Source organism: Lepisma saccharinum, chromosome 3 (genome assembly GCF_977018435.1).
Source record: "Lepisma saccharinum chromosome 3, izLepSacc3.1, whole genome shotgun sequence".
Classification (NCBI taxonomy): domain Eukaryota; kingdom Metazoa; phylum Arthropoda; class Insecta; order Zygentoma; family Lepismatidae; genus Lepisma; species Lepisma saccharinum.
Window position 1 is genome coordinate 20,156,572 of NC_139231.1, and position 17,068 is coordinate 20,173,639.

The window sequence follows — 17,068 nt, forward strand, 5'->3', positions numbered from 1 at the left end:
CAGAATACCCCTGCTGCACACTTCTTCTGATGCCAAGCGGTTTCAATTTCTTCTCCTCTTTTCCTTTTCATCAATATATCTAGGTAGCTTATCTTGTCTTCTTCTATTTTGAGTTCCAATACTATCCCTCTTCCTTCATCTTGTATTTCTTTGGGAAATATGTCGAGCTGCCTCTTCGTTCCCTTCCATATGCCAAAACAATCGTCCACATATCTGCAAAACAGAACCATTTTGTCACCTCCTTTTTCTACTACTTTCTTTTCCCATTCATTCATAACCAATTCAGCCAATGCTGGACTTAGGGTAGAACCTATATTCAGTTCATCACTCATTAACATTATTTTATCCCCCATTATACTATAACAGTTATCCCAAATGTTTTCAGTGCCTTCACTACCCTTTCACTATCCGATTCTCTATAATTTCTTGTTCCATTCTCCTTTTAAGAATGTCCAAAACATGTCCCTTCTTGATGCTCGGGAACATACTTTTCACGTCTAAGCTAAACATTGTTGTCTTCATCTCATTCAACTTAAGTCCTTTTATGAGGTCCACTACTTGTTCACTGTTCTTAACCTCTCTGCTTTCTTTCTGTGTTACTAACACTTCAATAACTTTCTTTAAATTATTTTCCAAGGGTTCCAAATTATTGTTTCTGCAGTCCATTACTGGTCTCAACTTTATCTCCTCTTTATGTATCTTTGGAAAGCCTTTCAAACTTGGTAGTCTTCCTGTCTCCTTTATGCACTTCTTGAATCCACTCCAACCACATTCACTTTGAGGTGAAAGTACAGTTGACAAGGGAAAGCCACCTGCTATAATGTTCCAGAACAACTTTCTAATAGTCTGGAGGGAGTATTTTTGTGTATATATATATCGTCCTGTTTTGTACCTTGTTACATTTGTACTTGGTGCAGAGTCTGAAGACCTTGCTAGAAGGTTGAAACGTTAAGTTTGATTTATGTTTTATAATAAAATAATTTTCTGCCTTTATCAGCATATTGAGTTTTTCATACATTACGAAGTATTTCCCTGAAACGTGACATACTGTTTGCGGTTTGTTAAGTAGGATTGACACAATTGTAACATCGGATTCGATAGATTATATGATTTCACTTTTTCTATTAAGATTCTATGGTTTATAGTCACATGCAAAATAATCTAACAGTTATTTTTAGTGGTTTTTATCTGCGATGTTTCATTCTGGTTTCTTAACAACAATACAACACAACCTCACATGGCTAGTCACTCTACACTGTACTTTACAGTATCAAACACTTTTGAAAAATCTGTATATATTACATCTACTTGAGCTCCACTATCCATTGCGGTTGTGATAAAATGAGTGATTTCTGATAGGTTGGTACAGACAGACTTTTTACATAAGAAACCATGTTGATAAGTAGAGATCACTGATCATATGTGATAAGAAATATGCTTGTATAGAATTTGTTCCCAAGAACTTGGCAGGTGCTGCCAGTACTCCTATTGGCCTGTAATTTTCTACATCATTTTGCTTATAATTTTCTACATCATTTTCTTCATTTCCACTTCTGGATTCGGTTCTTGTGAGTCGTTCTTATGATTCTCAATCTTGTGCAAAATTATGGTTCTTTCGAATTTCGGTAATAAATTTAACTTTCATAATACTAGAGTTTTAGAAAGAATAACAAAGTAAAACAACTCATTTCCCAATAAAAAATGTGTTGCTACAAATAGGGCAGTAACTTTGCTGGAATCATCCTCTTTGGCAGGATGTGTGAAGTAGATGGATGAAAAGATGTTTGCAAATTTCAAAAGTGTTTTCAGTGTAGCGTAGCCTACTGTGTAGCAAAAAATAACAAGCCGTTCTCCGATTTTGAAGGATTGTTAACTTTATCAAACTAGGTGTTGAAATGAAAAGTTCATGTTGCTCGAGTACTTAGAGAAAAGAATCAGCAATCTGCAAGAACAAAAGTATGTTAGTTTTATGTTGGATGCATCAACAGATAAATCATCTGTTGAGGAAATGGTTCTCTACATAAAGGACAGTGTGGAGTGAAGGAAGTGAATTGCCTCTCAACACACAGATATGTTTGTACCTTTTTAATTGCAGCTGAAAGCTCAAAAAAATGTATAGACGAATAAGACACATTTGTATTTTCATTAGCCATTGATTTTTTCCTGGCACCATTTTCAGAGCTGGCACCTAGCTCTGAAGAAGATTTTTCGAGCACTGGAAATTCTTTGAGGCTAAAGCTACAGGATCACTTATTACAAGCTCATCACAAGATTGTATGCAACCACATATGTGTGAAACTGTTATAATGAGAGTATTTGAGGATTAAAATTTTATCCACAAAATTGGTACTAGTCTTTCATTTATGAATCATGCTTTGACCCAAATATGGGAAATTGTTGCTATGTTCACTGCTATTGAATCTGCATGAAGGACCTTTTCCATGCAATACAATAATAACATTACACACCCCCACACACCAGCATCAATTGAACACATAGAAGCTTCATTTTTAAATCTTCAATAAGATCCCGAAAAGTTATTTCATAGTAAGTTTTGATTTTTGATGAGTAAAATGAGCGTATGAATCTCGTGCATCAATAGTTGATTTAATTATATATAACATTATTTGTATTCTTAGCTCTTGAGAAAGATGTATGAGCAATAAGTCGAAATACTGAGCAGATTAAAAATATTAGCCAAATAAAGTAATGTTCTTATTTATAAGATTAAGTGCAAGATCACTGTGGCTACACGAACCACTTGCAAAGATTTATTTGATTTTATGTGGTTGTGTGGTGACCTCAAAGCTTTAAGTTGTTGGGTCGAGTGAGACTTGACTAGATTTCCAGGTGACTACAATGGTATTTTCTTCGAAAAAAATAACTGCGTATTTGCATATGAATTATACGTTTATATAACTAAAATACGACAATATGGCAGAATTCTGCACTAAATTACAGGCTATCTGACCTATAAAATTATTGTATTTTTTTACTGATAAACTGACATGCCTCTATGAGCTGATACTACACTACATGTTAATCTGTTCCATCCACAGTGTATGTATGTGTGATTGAGTGAGTGTGTGCAGAGATGGGTGCATAGGTAAACACAGTGGATGAAAGGAAGGAAGACCTGAAGGGCTAATATTTTTTTAAAAAATTATGAAAATAAGAAACATTCCCCAGGCACTGGAAACTGAAATTTTCAAGGCCTTAGTTTTCACCTCCAGGCTCCTTGAAAACTGCGAGTGGTAGAGTTACCAGAATGTGGTATGTGTGATTTGGGAGGAGGGGGGGACAATGTGGAGGGATGTGGCGAATGGAGATGGGATTTGGTACTGAAAGTTACTGGTTGTCCCCATTCAGTTCAGGGGGTGTTATTACATTCATAGCTAATATCACGTGAGAACCATAGGAACATAACTCCCAAAATGCGATGTTCATTTATTAATGTTTGTACTAACACTAACTTTAAAGAGCTCTATTTGGAGTCAGAACGATATATTTTTTTTTAAATAAAGTTAAATTGTTGATATGTAACTCTACTTTATTGCTCAACTGGAGATACATTGATCGATCACACTACAAATAGAGCTCTTCTATATATGTCCTTCATGTCAACCATGAGTGCAACCAAATCCAATCTTCAGCTCTGCCCTTCCTTGTACATTTCTTTCATACACCACCCATCCTATTACTCACAGTTTACAACAATATTGGCTGTCTCTTCACTCTGTACCTCTTCCATTGAGAATGCAAATGTTCTATCTCCAAATTGTAAACAAATGGAGATATTGTGGCTGTAGTCTATTTAGGATGCAATTGTTTCATCTGCTTTCGTCTGATGGCTACATACAATCAATATTGATATATCGAGTGTGTTTTTGGCTCATGTACAGAATTTGGAAGCAGCCGCAAGAATGTAAACTCCAACAGCCAAAGAAGCCTTTCAACAATTTCCTCAACCAACTACAAGCACCATCCGAGTGTGAGATAAACCACTTGCATTCTAACCTCAGTCATTTGTGATATGCTGAGCAATAGCAATGGTCTTCGGTTTTTACTTTTGTGGTTAACAGACAAAAATTTGGAATAGTAGTGGAATTAAATTAGTTGATTGATTTCCCAAAATATGAATTATTTATTTTACTTCGTTACCGATTATGAAAAACTAAATATGCTGACCAAGGCAGTAATTTATTTTATTAAAAACATAAACTAAATATAACGTTTCAACCTTGCAGCAAGGTCTTCTTCAGACTCTGTACGAGGGTCACTATTTATATTTTGAGCCTAACAATGAAAAAACAGGAATTTGGCATTGAAAACTGCTTTATTGTTTTTTGAAGTATTCTCCTTTATGGTCAATACAATTTTGCATTCGTTCGAACCATTTGTCAAAGCAGTTTTTCCAATCTTCTTGAGACACCTCCATAATATGGTTTTTGAATGCATCAACGGCGTCTTCCGCCAACGAAAATCGTTGTCCACGCAATTTATTCTTGACATTCGGGAACAAGAAGAAGTCATTGTGTGCCAAATCAGGACTGTATGGCGGATGACCCATCAAATCGATTTTTTGACTGTTCATAAAGTCGGTTGTTAGACGAGATGTGTGACAGCTGGCATTGTCTTGATGAAGAATGATCCGACGGCGTTTGTTTGTTTTCCGTATTTGACCGAAGACCTCTGGCAAACAAATTGTTGTGTACCATTCAGAGTTGACCGTTCTACGTTCCTCTAAAGGCACAGTTGCCACATGACCAGTTTTCCCGAAAAAACAGATGACCATTTGTTTCGATGTGCTTCGAGCATGAACAACTTTTGTTGGATTGGGTTCATCTTGAAACACCCATACAGTCGACTGCTGTTTACGTTCCGGCTCATATGCATATATCCATGATTCGTCACCTGTTACAATCTTATATACGTCTTTTGAAGCACCACGATTGTATATATTGAACATTTGTTTGCACCAATTGACGCGAGCGTCTTTTTGAGTTTTTGTCAAATTGTGTGGGATCCAACGAGAACATACCTTTCTCACAGCTAAATGATCTTGTAATATTTTATATATGCTGGTGGAACTAATGCCTATGGTTGCCTCAATCTCACAGTATGTCACATGACGATCTTGCAGTATTAGGTTTTGCACAGCATCAAAGTTTTCTTGAACAACAACTGATTTTGGACGACCTTCGCGAATCTCGTCGGTGAGCGAATGGCGGCCACGATTAAATTTGTTATACCAGCGTTTCACAGTGGCAAAGGATGGGGCTTCATCACCAAATGTGGAAGTAAGTTGATCGATGCACTCTTGTCTTGATAATCCACGTCGAAATCGTAAAAAAATCATCGCACGAAAATGTTCACGAGTTAATTCCATTTTATTGTTGTCGCGCAATCTCCAAGGCAACATAAACAACACAAATGAAGCTATTGACAAAACATTTGAAGTACGTTATGGTCAATAATGCCAGACGATTCCGTGCAAACGTCAAATCGCGCCTAACTTCAATCAGTGTTGCCAAGGCTCAAAATATAAATAGTGACCCTCGTATCAAGTACAAAAGTAACAAGATACAAAACAGGGCATTATATATACACAAACATTGCACTAAGGAATGTGAAAAAGAAGGCAACATAAATAGCCTATGGAGACAGCTGGAAAAGAATGGCTATGAGAAGCAAGATAGACTGGACATAAACAGAAGAAGGAAGAAAAGAGGAAGGGGAGAATTGGAAGAGAAAGAAAAAGAGAGAAGGTTTGGAATAAGGAGTATGGGGAAGACCACAGAGAAGATATGTAAAGTGCTTAGGAAAGCAGGCATTAAAACATACAGGAAGGGAGGGAGAAGTATCTTAGGAATAGCGAAGAATGCAAACAAGAAACAGGAAAACAGAGAAGAGGAAGAGGAAGGGATTATCTACGAAGTAAAATGTAAAGAATGTCAGAGTGTGTACAGAGGAGAAACGAAAAAGAGGCTGAAAGACAGGTTGAAACAACATAGGGATGATGTACGACTTAAGAGAGAGAGAAATGCAATATTTAAACACACGAGAGAAACAGGACATGACATAGAGTGGGATGAGGCTAAGCAGATAGGAAGGGAGAAGAGAATGCTAGTGAGAAAATGGAAGGAAGCCAAGGAAATAGAGAAGAAAGGTGAAGAAGACACAATGAACTGGAATGGGGAACTGAAGATAAACGAAGAATGGAAAAAGATGTTAGAAAGAGTGGAAAGGACAAGAGAGAAAGAGAAAGAGGAGAGGAGAAGGAAGAAAAATGAAGGAAAAAGAGCATGAGATATAAAGCCCAACCACATTCTATATGGAAGTAACTATGTTTAGCCTTTTAGGTGAAAGTACAGTTGACAAGGGAAAGCCACCTGCTATAAAGTTCCAGAACAACTTTCTAATAGTCTGGAAGGAGTAATGTTTGTGTATATGTAATGCCCTGTTTTTGTATCTTGTTACTTTTGTACTTGATACAGAGTCTGAAGAAGACCTTGCAAGAAGGTTGAAACGTTGGGTTTAGTTTATGTTTTTAATAAAATAAATTACTGCCTTGGTCAGCATATTTAGTTTTTCATAATCATGGAAACAAGGCTTAATGGTGTTATTCGTTACCGAATGACAAATTTATAATGCAATTGTTTCATCTCAATCTCGTTTCCAGAATGCAGTGTTATATCTGGTAGATAGAACGTTGACACTCAAATCAAAAGTGACATTTCAATAATTAATTACAGCATAAATACCTAACCAAACAACTTCTTTTTAGAGAGGCTTCAATATATCGGCCTTTGCAATGATACAAATTTTCAGCACAATGGTGACAACGGTTCAATAATTATATCATCCAAACTTTATAGGGCTCTCCTGAAAAAAAATAAAAATTGGACATAGAAAATTTAAATTTTCAGTTAATGACCTGTGAATGTTTTAGGTCCACACTTCCCTTTCTGTCATCTTGTACCTATGTCAGCACAGTGTGCTGTGATTCTAGGGGTCCCAGATTCAAAACCCAGCCTGGGCATGATGTTCTTTGTGAGTTGTCCTTTTATTAATTTCATCACTCATCCTTATTTTCACAATTAGCCAAAAGTGTCAGAGAAGTGAAGTAATATGAACCAAATCAATCAGTCAATCATAGTTTCACATGAGTTGAGTGTTTTTCTTTATCTTCTTGTGTTGTTCATATAGTCCCAATTATATTTCAGATCAGTTGGTGGCGGATCTTGAGAAGAAAATTGCAACAGCAAGTAGCAATGGATCAAAATTGGAAGAACAACTGGCAGCCGCAACACAGGAAGTTGCAGATCTTACGAAGAAGCTAGAGTGCAATCAAGATATTATTAATGGCTTACAAGTTACTATTAAGAGGTAAAATTCACATTTTTTATTTTATTTTGAGCCCTTTATCCTTCTAAATTTTCATTATCAGCCTATTTTCAGCAAATCGTTGCATGGTTCTAGAAATTTACTACTGCTAGATACTACATGTTTCAATTTTAATCTATTGTGGTGGGCAGAGGAGCATGCCGAATACAAATTTTTAAACAAGAAGAAAACATTTTCTTCTTCCATTAACTTTCATTTTTAGGAGGCAAAATGTTTGAATTTCACTTCCAGTAAAAGCCGTGCCATTCTGAGAAAAAGACAAAACTGATTTTATGTCTATGGAAATTAGTTCTTGAGATACCATTTTTTTTGTACATCGCAGCAAGTTTGAGAAACAAGTGCTGGTAGAGTTCCCATCCAGAGAGGCTTACATGCGGGAGAGGCTCCCATCCGATCAAGGTTAAGCCTTGTGTGCATAGTAGCAAAACAAAAGCTGCTGACCATGCCATTATTTATTTACGTACATAATACTTTATACATGGCATTTCCACCCTGTAGTGGCCGCGGTGGCTCAGTCGGTAATGCATCTGACTACCATGCTAAAGGTACCAGGTTCGATCCCTGGCCGGTTCAAATCCGGGAACTTTTCTAACTATAGAAGCGGCCCCGGTGCCCACCCAGCATCGAATGACATGGGTACCTGGGGGAAACCGTGGGGGGGTAAAGGCGGTCAGGGGCGTGATGCTGATCACATCACCCCCACTCACGACCGGATCAAGAAAGTGTGGGGCGTTACCCCCACACCCCCTATACGACTTCATGGCGTAATGCTATGCACAAGGGAGCACTTTACCTTTTTTATTTCCACCCTGTATCAGGGCTTTATTCAGAGTAAGAACCAAATACAAATTTAGAGGATGAAACCTTGCACCAGTCTGTAGTCTCTCGAGACAAGTAATTTTCAAAGAAGTGTTTTTCTAAATTTGTGCAATGAGGAGGAAAAAGAAGAAGAAAAAAAGAAAAATGTAGAGAACTAATTGTCATAGGGAGATGAAGTCAGTTTTTTCCCCCGAAATACTTAGCTTTTAGTGAATGTGAAATTTATACATTGTACCTACCAATAATGACAGTTAAAGGAAGAAGAATAATAAGAAAAATACAAATTTAACAAAGAATACATGTTCTGCATGCCACTGTGGCCATCAGAGTAGACCGAAGAAAATGAATGTAAATGAAAGTGAATGAAGAAAATGTAACTTGTAGCATTCCTACAACCATGCAAAGTTTCGTTGAAAGTAGGCTGATACTTTGGGAGAATAATAACAATGTATAAGAGCAGCATTGTTCTCAGCTTATGGGGAGAAAATCCAGAATTTAGTGGTTATCTTTAGTTCTCTATTTCAAGCAGAATTTGAGTGGTAGGTGGAATTTGACTCTCAGTTGAGTATGGTCACTGCCTGATAGTTAAGATAACTGTAGCTTTCACCAAATAGTTTCATCAGTATGGTGTGGGTTCTAATGGGAAACACTTTCTGAAGACACCCAAATGTCAACCTTTTCCATGTACTACCCCTTCAGGGTGTCTACCAGTCATGAAAGTAAAGAAAAAGTCAAGAATTTTTGCTGTCACAATCATTGATTTAGTCTATTTTACTTTGCTTTTCTGCCAGTTTTGCCTAATAGTCCAGTCAACAAGGGATGCTTTTGGGGTCCAATAAGGAAAAAAAATCAGGGAAAGCTGGAACAAATTTTATTATTATCCTAATAGGGTTCCTAACACCATCTTGGAAAAATGACACCCAAAATCAGTTTTCTTTGCAAATATCTCTCTTGGGAAGCATTTTACCTCAGAAAGGCCATGACAAAAATTAATCTACATAAAATTCTCTACAAATTGACGAAGTGCTACAAAGCACGGTATTGAGAACAAGGCCCAGTTGGAGTGACACATGCAGCTTTCTGTGTCGCGTCAGTTTGAAAAGTTGCATTTATTTCTTAAGAGTGGTTTCCAAGAGACATGTGCTGTTTCCATCTGAAAGCTCCGTTCATCTTCTATACTCTGTCCCGGGGATCTTTGGAGCGAGTGAACGAAAACAAGGGTCTGCCACTGCATAAATAGTAACTCAAGAAGACAGTAACTACCAATGAACGTGTGAGAGGGAACAGAATTGCATGGTAGAGGGAAAACGACTGCAGCTACTAACCGCTTACAGGAGCGTGTACGGCTATGCCCGGGCCCACAAGCTTTCTCACTTTCTCTTATGTAACACGCTGCCTTGTTCCAGAGATTCCCGGACAGAGTATGGAAGAGGAAGGGAGTTTTCAGACGGAAGCAGCACGAGTCTCTTGGAAATCAATCTTAAGAAGTAAATGCAACAGTGTCAGATTTTGAACACGTTAGCCCAATTTTTCTACAGCTACAAGTCCCTTTGCACAATCTTTAAGGCGTTTACAGGGTATAATGCGAAAAATCTGGCGATGCATCTTCTTTGTCTGTTATGGTACTTTCAGAGTGTGGCACAAAGAGAGGCTTCTTGGTTGACCACATCCCTACCTCAGCAGCTATAATTGGTATGGGGCAAGTTTGTACTTAAAGTTATCTCTAATTGATCTTGTGATTTTTTAGTAAAATAATTTATTAAATAAATTCTCTGCATCAACTGGATACAACACATCAGAAGTGACCGCTTCAGTGATTAACTCACTTATTTTGTTCAAACTTGACATTTGCCAAATTTTTACCAACGATCCTCAACATTGAAGACATTCCAACATCATAAGCATCAGAAGGATTGGTTTTCTAAATCCCTGTTGCTTCCGTAATCATTGACTTTATGCCATCAAAATCTGGGAATGGTGGGTGAGATGAGTCACTGACAAAAGATTCATTAACATGGTGTTTTAAGTCCACTTTATGCACAGTAAGGCTAATCGAGACTGGACCTACAGTTTAAAGTGGAATCTGAACCACTACGTGCCTCCACCGAATATTGAACCTTGGACCCCTTGATTTCAAGGAGATGAACTGATAAAAGAACTGAAAGTCTTGGTTATCCCTTGATATACGAAACTTTCGTGCATTGCCATGCTGCTCATCTATTTTATCTGGGAAATGCCAAAAATCCACTTAGCATTGAGTCGGGTCACTCATCTGCCACCCCCCACAACTCTTAATGGAGTGCATCACGGCTCAGTCATTATATCTGACCAGATCCCAGAGCTTTTCTGATCATTTTAATATGGTTTGATTTGTTGTTTTACGTACACTTTATGCACAGATAGGCTAATGGAGACAACCTACAGCCATTGAACTCGTAAATGACATTCTGTAAGAAAGAACAAATTTAATTCAAGTCCAGTTTTATAGAAGATAAATACTATAATACATCATGTAAAAGATGTTTCCATGAGTTCTGCACTTGCAAAAAAGGAAAATTTCTCGCTCAGCTAGCACCCAAACTGCGCATCCAAGAATAAAAATGCACAGAACATTTTTTGTAGAGAATTTTATGTAGATTATATTTCGTCATAACCTCTTTTGCTATAAAATGCTTTGCAAGAGAGATATTTGCAAAAAACTGATTTTGGGTGCTATTTTTTCAAGCTGGCGGCCAAATTTGGCATGTTAGAGGGGTGCAAAATTAGTATGTTGTTAGAACCCTTTTATGAAGATAATAGAATTTGTTCCAGCTTTCTCTAATTTTTTCCTTATTGAACCCCCTTATTGACTGGCCTATAGTCGCAAAGGTGAGGAGGATTGGTGGTAACATGAGATGGATGAAGGGAAGATCACAACAGGGTGGCGACAGACCTGGAAAACCGGGAAAAGTCAGGGAATTTGAGGTGTCAAAAAAAGTCAGGGAATTTTGTCTTGATTTCTTTTTCTTTTTTTTTTCCTTTTTTTCTTGAAAAATATATAGTTATGGAACTCTGCACGGGAACAGGAAATCTTGTTTCTACGTTTCGGCCTCAACTTTTAGGCCCCTTTTATGCACAATACAATCACTGCGCCAGAAACCAGTGATGATGGCAGGAGGAGAGAGAAAGAGAGAGATATTTCTGGAGGGGCAGAAAAATGTGTTAATCCTCTAAATATTACGTGGAAAATGCATTGAATTATCATTTTTTCTTGTCCGTATGGGAGTAGTAAGGGGACAGAACTGACAACAGAGCAGGTGGCGTCATCCGATAGTTGTCGGACGTCGCAGTAAGACATTTTGTTGGACAAATTGACGGAACATGGAAACAAATAGGCTCCATTGATACATACGATTTTTGTCGAATATCGCCACCCGACAAAGTATATCTCACTACAACATGCTACAGAAATTGCATGCATGGCACTCGTATGGAATTGATTTTTGTTGGATGTCTTCGGACTGCAACATCCAACAAAAATCGCATGCATAAACAAGAAGAGCTTTAGACTGCAAATATGCTGCTGGAATTTTATTTCTCTTCTGACTCACTTCACCTTATTTAATGTAGCAGTGCTTACGTAAGTTTTCTTTCATCATCCTGACGTATTATTGGTTTCGCACAAGTTAACATACGTTTACAATGACATTGCACTATTCTTAGTTATTGAGAAGAATCCAACATAACAGGATATATATTGAATACTATCACGATGAAGTGAAACACAAATCTGCAATGCTGAACGTTATAAAAATTAGCAAGTGCATGCTCCCAACCTCAAATTTACTGCAACACTAGTATTGCAGTGAAATTAAAGCCACTCTCTGTCCTTTCTGTTTAAACTGTAAAAGATGGTCATTAATCTCTCACTGAGTGAAGTTAATGTCCAATATTATGAAATAAAATACTAATAATAAATACGTAAATATTTTAATGTCGTATTAACTCGAATCATTCAATTATAAAAGCAAATCACTTTCTTCAAGAATTGACTTTTATCTGCCAGCCCTGCTAAATTTTTATTTTCCATCTACTGATTTATAGGAGGGGTGGCCAGAAAGTAATTTCCAATTAGTAGGGACATTGATTTTTCGCAAACGCGAAAACCATGAAAAATGGTAATTGCTGCAAAGTTGTGTTTATGAATGTGCAGTGATGTCTGGACACATTTCTTGCCCATTCGAAATATCCAAATAATGCGAATTTGGCATGAAATACGAATTGTTAGCGTTTTTAGCAATTTTTTTAAATGTCTTAAAACAACGAAAAATACCATGAAATCCAACATTCTTGTCTTTTCTAGGCCATGTTTGTGTACATAGAATCTGCAAGTTTTCCAACATTTTATTCAAGAGTAAACTATAATGCTTGTTATACATGGAATAATTCCGACAGCCACATTAAATCATGTATTTCCCACGATTTTTTCAACTTCTATGAAAACCATTTGCATCACAGAGCAAAGTGGCAGTTTTCTAACAGGAGATCTAGTGCGTATCTGCCGTCACACGGGAGCCACATCTTCAGTATTTGTCACGCGAGATGTGTTTTGAATTAGCAAGCTAAGTGCGCATCATCGGCATTTGTCGAGTGAGAAAGAATGGAGCTCAGTCTTTAGGCCGTCTGACTACCATGTGAGAGACCCAGGGTTGATCCCCTGCGGGTGAGAATCATGATCATTTCCACCTATTCAAACTTCTTCGGCGCCTGCCCAGTGTCATATCAAGCAGGTACCTGGAGGAAACTTAGAGGGATAAAGGCAGCCAGGAGCATGGTGCTGATCACATCACCCCCACCTTCAGCCGTGATGAAGAAACTGTGGGGCCCTAACTCCACACCCCTATAGACTTTCATGGAAAAGTGCAGGGGAGCACTTTACTTTTATTTTCTCAAAATCTGTTCCAACATATCAAACTGGCACGAAAATACGTAGACCATGTGACCTACAATTTAAAATTATAGTTTAAAAGCACAATGGAGTATTAAGTTTCGCTATATTTGGCATAAAAATGTTCTAAAACAAACGCGAATTTTGGGAAACGTAACACTAACAAATCAAAAATAGATAATGCCAATTTTTGGTGCCATAATATATCGGTATCCGTCACGTGAGATTGATTGATTTAAATTTTTTGAGTGCTTCGCCACTTATGCTCTTTATGCACCCTTCAGTATACACGGGGAAAATTATCTAAAACCCTTACCTTAAAATTAAAAAGGTATTATGGAAAATAACTTTCTGAAAATAACTTTCAAGTTATCAATCTCTCACAAAGAGGCGTAGGCCATGTGACTTACAATTTGAAACAGTAGTTTAAAAACACCATGAAGGTAAATTTAGGATATTTGCCAGAAAATGTGCTAAAATGAATATGTGAATTTTGGGAGAAATAACACTGAATAGTAGGCCTCCCCAATGGCTTAGTGGTAGCGTGGTAGCCTTGTAATCAAGGGGTCCCAGGTTCGATACCCGGTGGAAGCAGATAGTGGTTCGGATCCCACTTTAAACTGTAGGTCGAGTCCCAATTAGCCTTACTGTGCATAAAGTGGACTTAAAACACCAACTCAATCAATCAATCAACACTGAATAGTAAAGAATACAAAAAAAATACACCAATTTGAAAGAAAATAACAAAAAATCAAGGTCCCTACTGATTAGGCATAAATAAAACAAGACTATCAGTAGTAATTTATTGCATTAGTAAGAGTGAGTCCTAATCTAATTTTTGGCGTAATCACCACTGTTGTTCTGGCATTTGTTGTAGCAATGGCACTAAATTTTGTATGCCCATGGCATATGTGTCTGACAGCAAAGACTGGAACTCTCTCTACCACAGTGTAGCCATCAAATCCTTGTCCTTCCAGAAACCTCTTCAGTTGAACAAAGAGATGAGAGTTGGTACATGCAAGGCCAGGTCTGTAGAGGGAGTGGTCCAAGATCTCTCACCTGAAGTGATGCAAAGTGGCCGTGTGTACTCAGCTGTATGGGGTTGTGCACATTCGATTGGCCTTCCGTGAATTGTCTACACCATCGTCTGACCATACTATCACTCACAACGTCCGGTCTGCACACCTTACACGATTGCTGGTGTGTCTGTGACAAATTCTGAGCGTGCAAAAATCTGATTACTACACGTAGGCTACATTGCAGTCGGTGGGAGACTGTATCAGAGCTGCAATGTTTAACGTAGAACTGTCCTAAAACGTCTGCATTGCAACTGTACCAGATTACACCTACGTGCCACTTCCTCCTGCCTGCATGTGTGTGTGTGTCGCTCTCCGACCACTAGTGCTGCGTACAGGTACAATTAAAGCTTTTTTCAGCACACCCCTCGTATATGAACTTTCAGAAGCTTTTATTAACAGTGTTTTCCTGTTTCAATGTGTGGTTAGCTAAATCAGGTACCTATACAATGCAATTCTATAAATTCCTTGCCTTACATTTCTAATACCTACATACCCCTTTCGTCAGCAATAATGGTATAACTACATGTTTTCAGTACTTCACTTGGATGTACTATACTGAAGCAGATATCCCATTGATAAGGTTAGGAAATATGACACTTTCTTTTGTACAATTCAATTGTTTCACTTATATGCAAGAGTTAAGTTCTTTGCTTTACAGAGAAGAGAGAAGTAGCTTTATGCATCGAAAAATCAGTCTGCACTCATGGTTCTTGTAGGCAGAGGGTTCCAAACCTCAGTGGAAATATCAACATATAATACCGAGAATGTATAAGGAGACTGATAAATTACAAAATGCATTTCTTAGTCAATCACTCTTCACTCTTATCTCATTTAGTCGTAACTTTAAAAATAATCAAGTATTTTATTTTAAACTAACTGCGTATGACAAAATTCCGTAATCCTTCCCTAGCTTGTGAATTGTAATAATTTTCCAAATTCACTATTTTGCTGTTCAAATTCAAATCATAGAGAATAGAGAAATTAAGTCAATTTCATAGAATATAATATTGGTACTTAACAAATCCATACCTGGATCTGTATGAGTTTATTATTTCCATTTGCAAAAACATCTATTTAGTTTAGTTTGTAATTGTCAGGGGGAAAAGTAAATTTTGTCCTGGAAAACCTGGAAAAGTCAGGGAATTTCATTTCTGCTTGTTTGGAGCCACCCTGCACAAACATATGTGGACACAACACGAGCTCTACAGAGGATTATACTATGACCCCAAATGCCAGAGCCTCGCTAGTCTGCAAAATGATGATAATTTAAGTAGTGGACTGAGTGATAGCTGCTTTGCTTTATTATTCAGGTTTACACCTATCCTATCATATGCAAGCTTTCCCTGGCAGTTATTTATGAATATTTAAAAATCTGAAATTGTATTGAGTTGTGGTTAAGATTTGTTCAGCTTTGTTCCTTACGTGTGAAGTTTTGTAAAAATATTAAATAAAGTAATGTGGCTGGCTATTCCTCATCTAGGATAATATCTAGAGGCATGCAAATTTCGTTTTTGACGAAAACACGAAATATGAAATAACATGCTGTAATGTTCATTTTTCATGTTTCTGAAAGGTGTGAGGTGCATTTTTCTACCCTGCTTTGCCACGAAATAATGCAAAATATACTCTTAAACACTAAATTTACCGTTTATATACCGACGCGACACTTTTTGAAGTCTGAAGTATCCTATGAGTTATGCAATTCACGGAAAATTGATTAATTCTGCTATAAATATTTGAGAAGCAAAAATGGACTGCTTGACACAGGAATAAACTTAATACTCTGGTAACTACACAAATGTGCTATTAGAAGGGGTAAGTTTATTTTGTGTAATAAGTGCAGTTTTTAAATCAAATTTAGGATTATATTCACAATTTTAAAACCAAAATGTCATTTTATATAGCACTTTTGATGTGCTATAACACCGAAATTTTATTTTGTTTACCACTTTTGAACCCGAAATCAACTCTGTTTTTGTACTGAAATTTTGCTTTTTTATTTACCAAAAATATGTGCCTCTAATAATATCTGAAGCATTAATTTTTACAATGAATGAATAGATAAAGCTTCAGATTTCATCTTAACCGGCCTTTTGGTAGGGGTTCTTTATGAAATATAAAAATATTTTCTTGGTTGTTATTTTTCAACTTTATTTAAGTAAGGTCAATTAACGATTAAATAAAGATTAAGAAATACAAAAAAAAGTCAAGAATTTTGGACTTGTTATTTTGGTAGACACCCTGTCATTGACACTGCATTTTGCAGACTAACTGTGCTCTGGCATCTGTACTCACTATATTTCGCTTGTGTTGTGTTTTGTCCATGTGTGTTTGCGATTGTTTAGTCATCCATATCATCATTGTGGAGAATAAATATTAAAATTGAAAAGAAATTTATGAAGTTGATCTGTTTTATACATTTTAAATGTAATAATTTTGTTCAGCTTCCTGATCAAATATTATGATGTGAAAGCTGGATTGTAATCATAACATACATGTGCCAAATGTGAATGTTAGTGCTGAAGTAAAGTTGTGTTTGATTATAGCATAGTGAAGTGTAATGCTTGTAATGTTACTTATTTGAACACATCTATATTAACCTTTTGCATCCCGAGCATCTTGATCGAGATCCTACAAGTAATTCCTTGCATCCAGAGTGTCTCGATCGAGATCCTCTAGCATGCTTGTAGTTTTTGCGTTATAATTGGCTGGATTTGTGATTTTCTTCTTTTACATTATTGTTAACACACATTCTGCACCGTAAAGACTCTTTCACGTCTTGTTCTTCCATAAACGGGGATGGGGGGGGGGAGATAGTGGGAAAATGCCGGCTTTC

At 37.1% G+C, this 17,068-nt stretch overlaps 1 protein-coding gene across 1 annotated transcript in view; it reads left to right on the top strand.

Annotated features, from left to right (window-relative positions):
- Mgtor (nuclear basket protein megator) overlaps positions 1 to 17,068 on the top strand; it is a 362,060-nt gene that overhangs the window by 16,902 nt on the left and 328,090 nt on the right. The window contains exon 2 of the mRNA XM_083118344.1: positions 7,227 to 7,389. Within this exon, the coding sequence (XP_082974470.1) occupies positions 7,227 to 7,389 (163 nt within the window). The remainder of the gene's footprint in view (positions 1 to 7,226; positions 7,390 to 17,068) is intronic.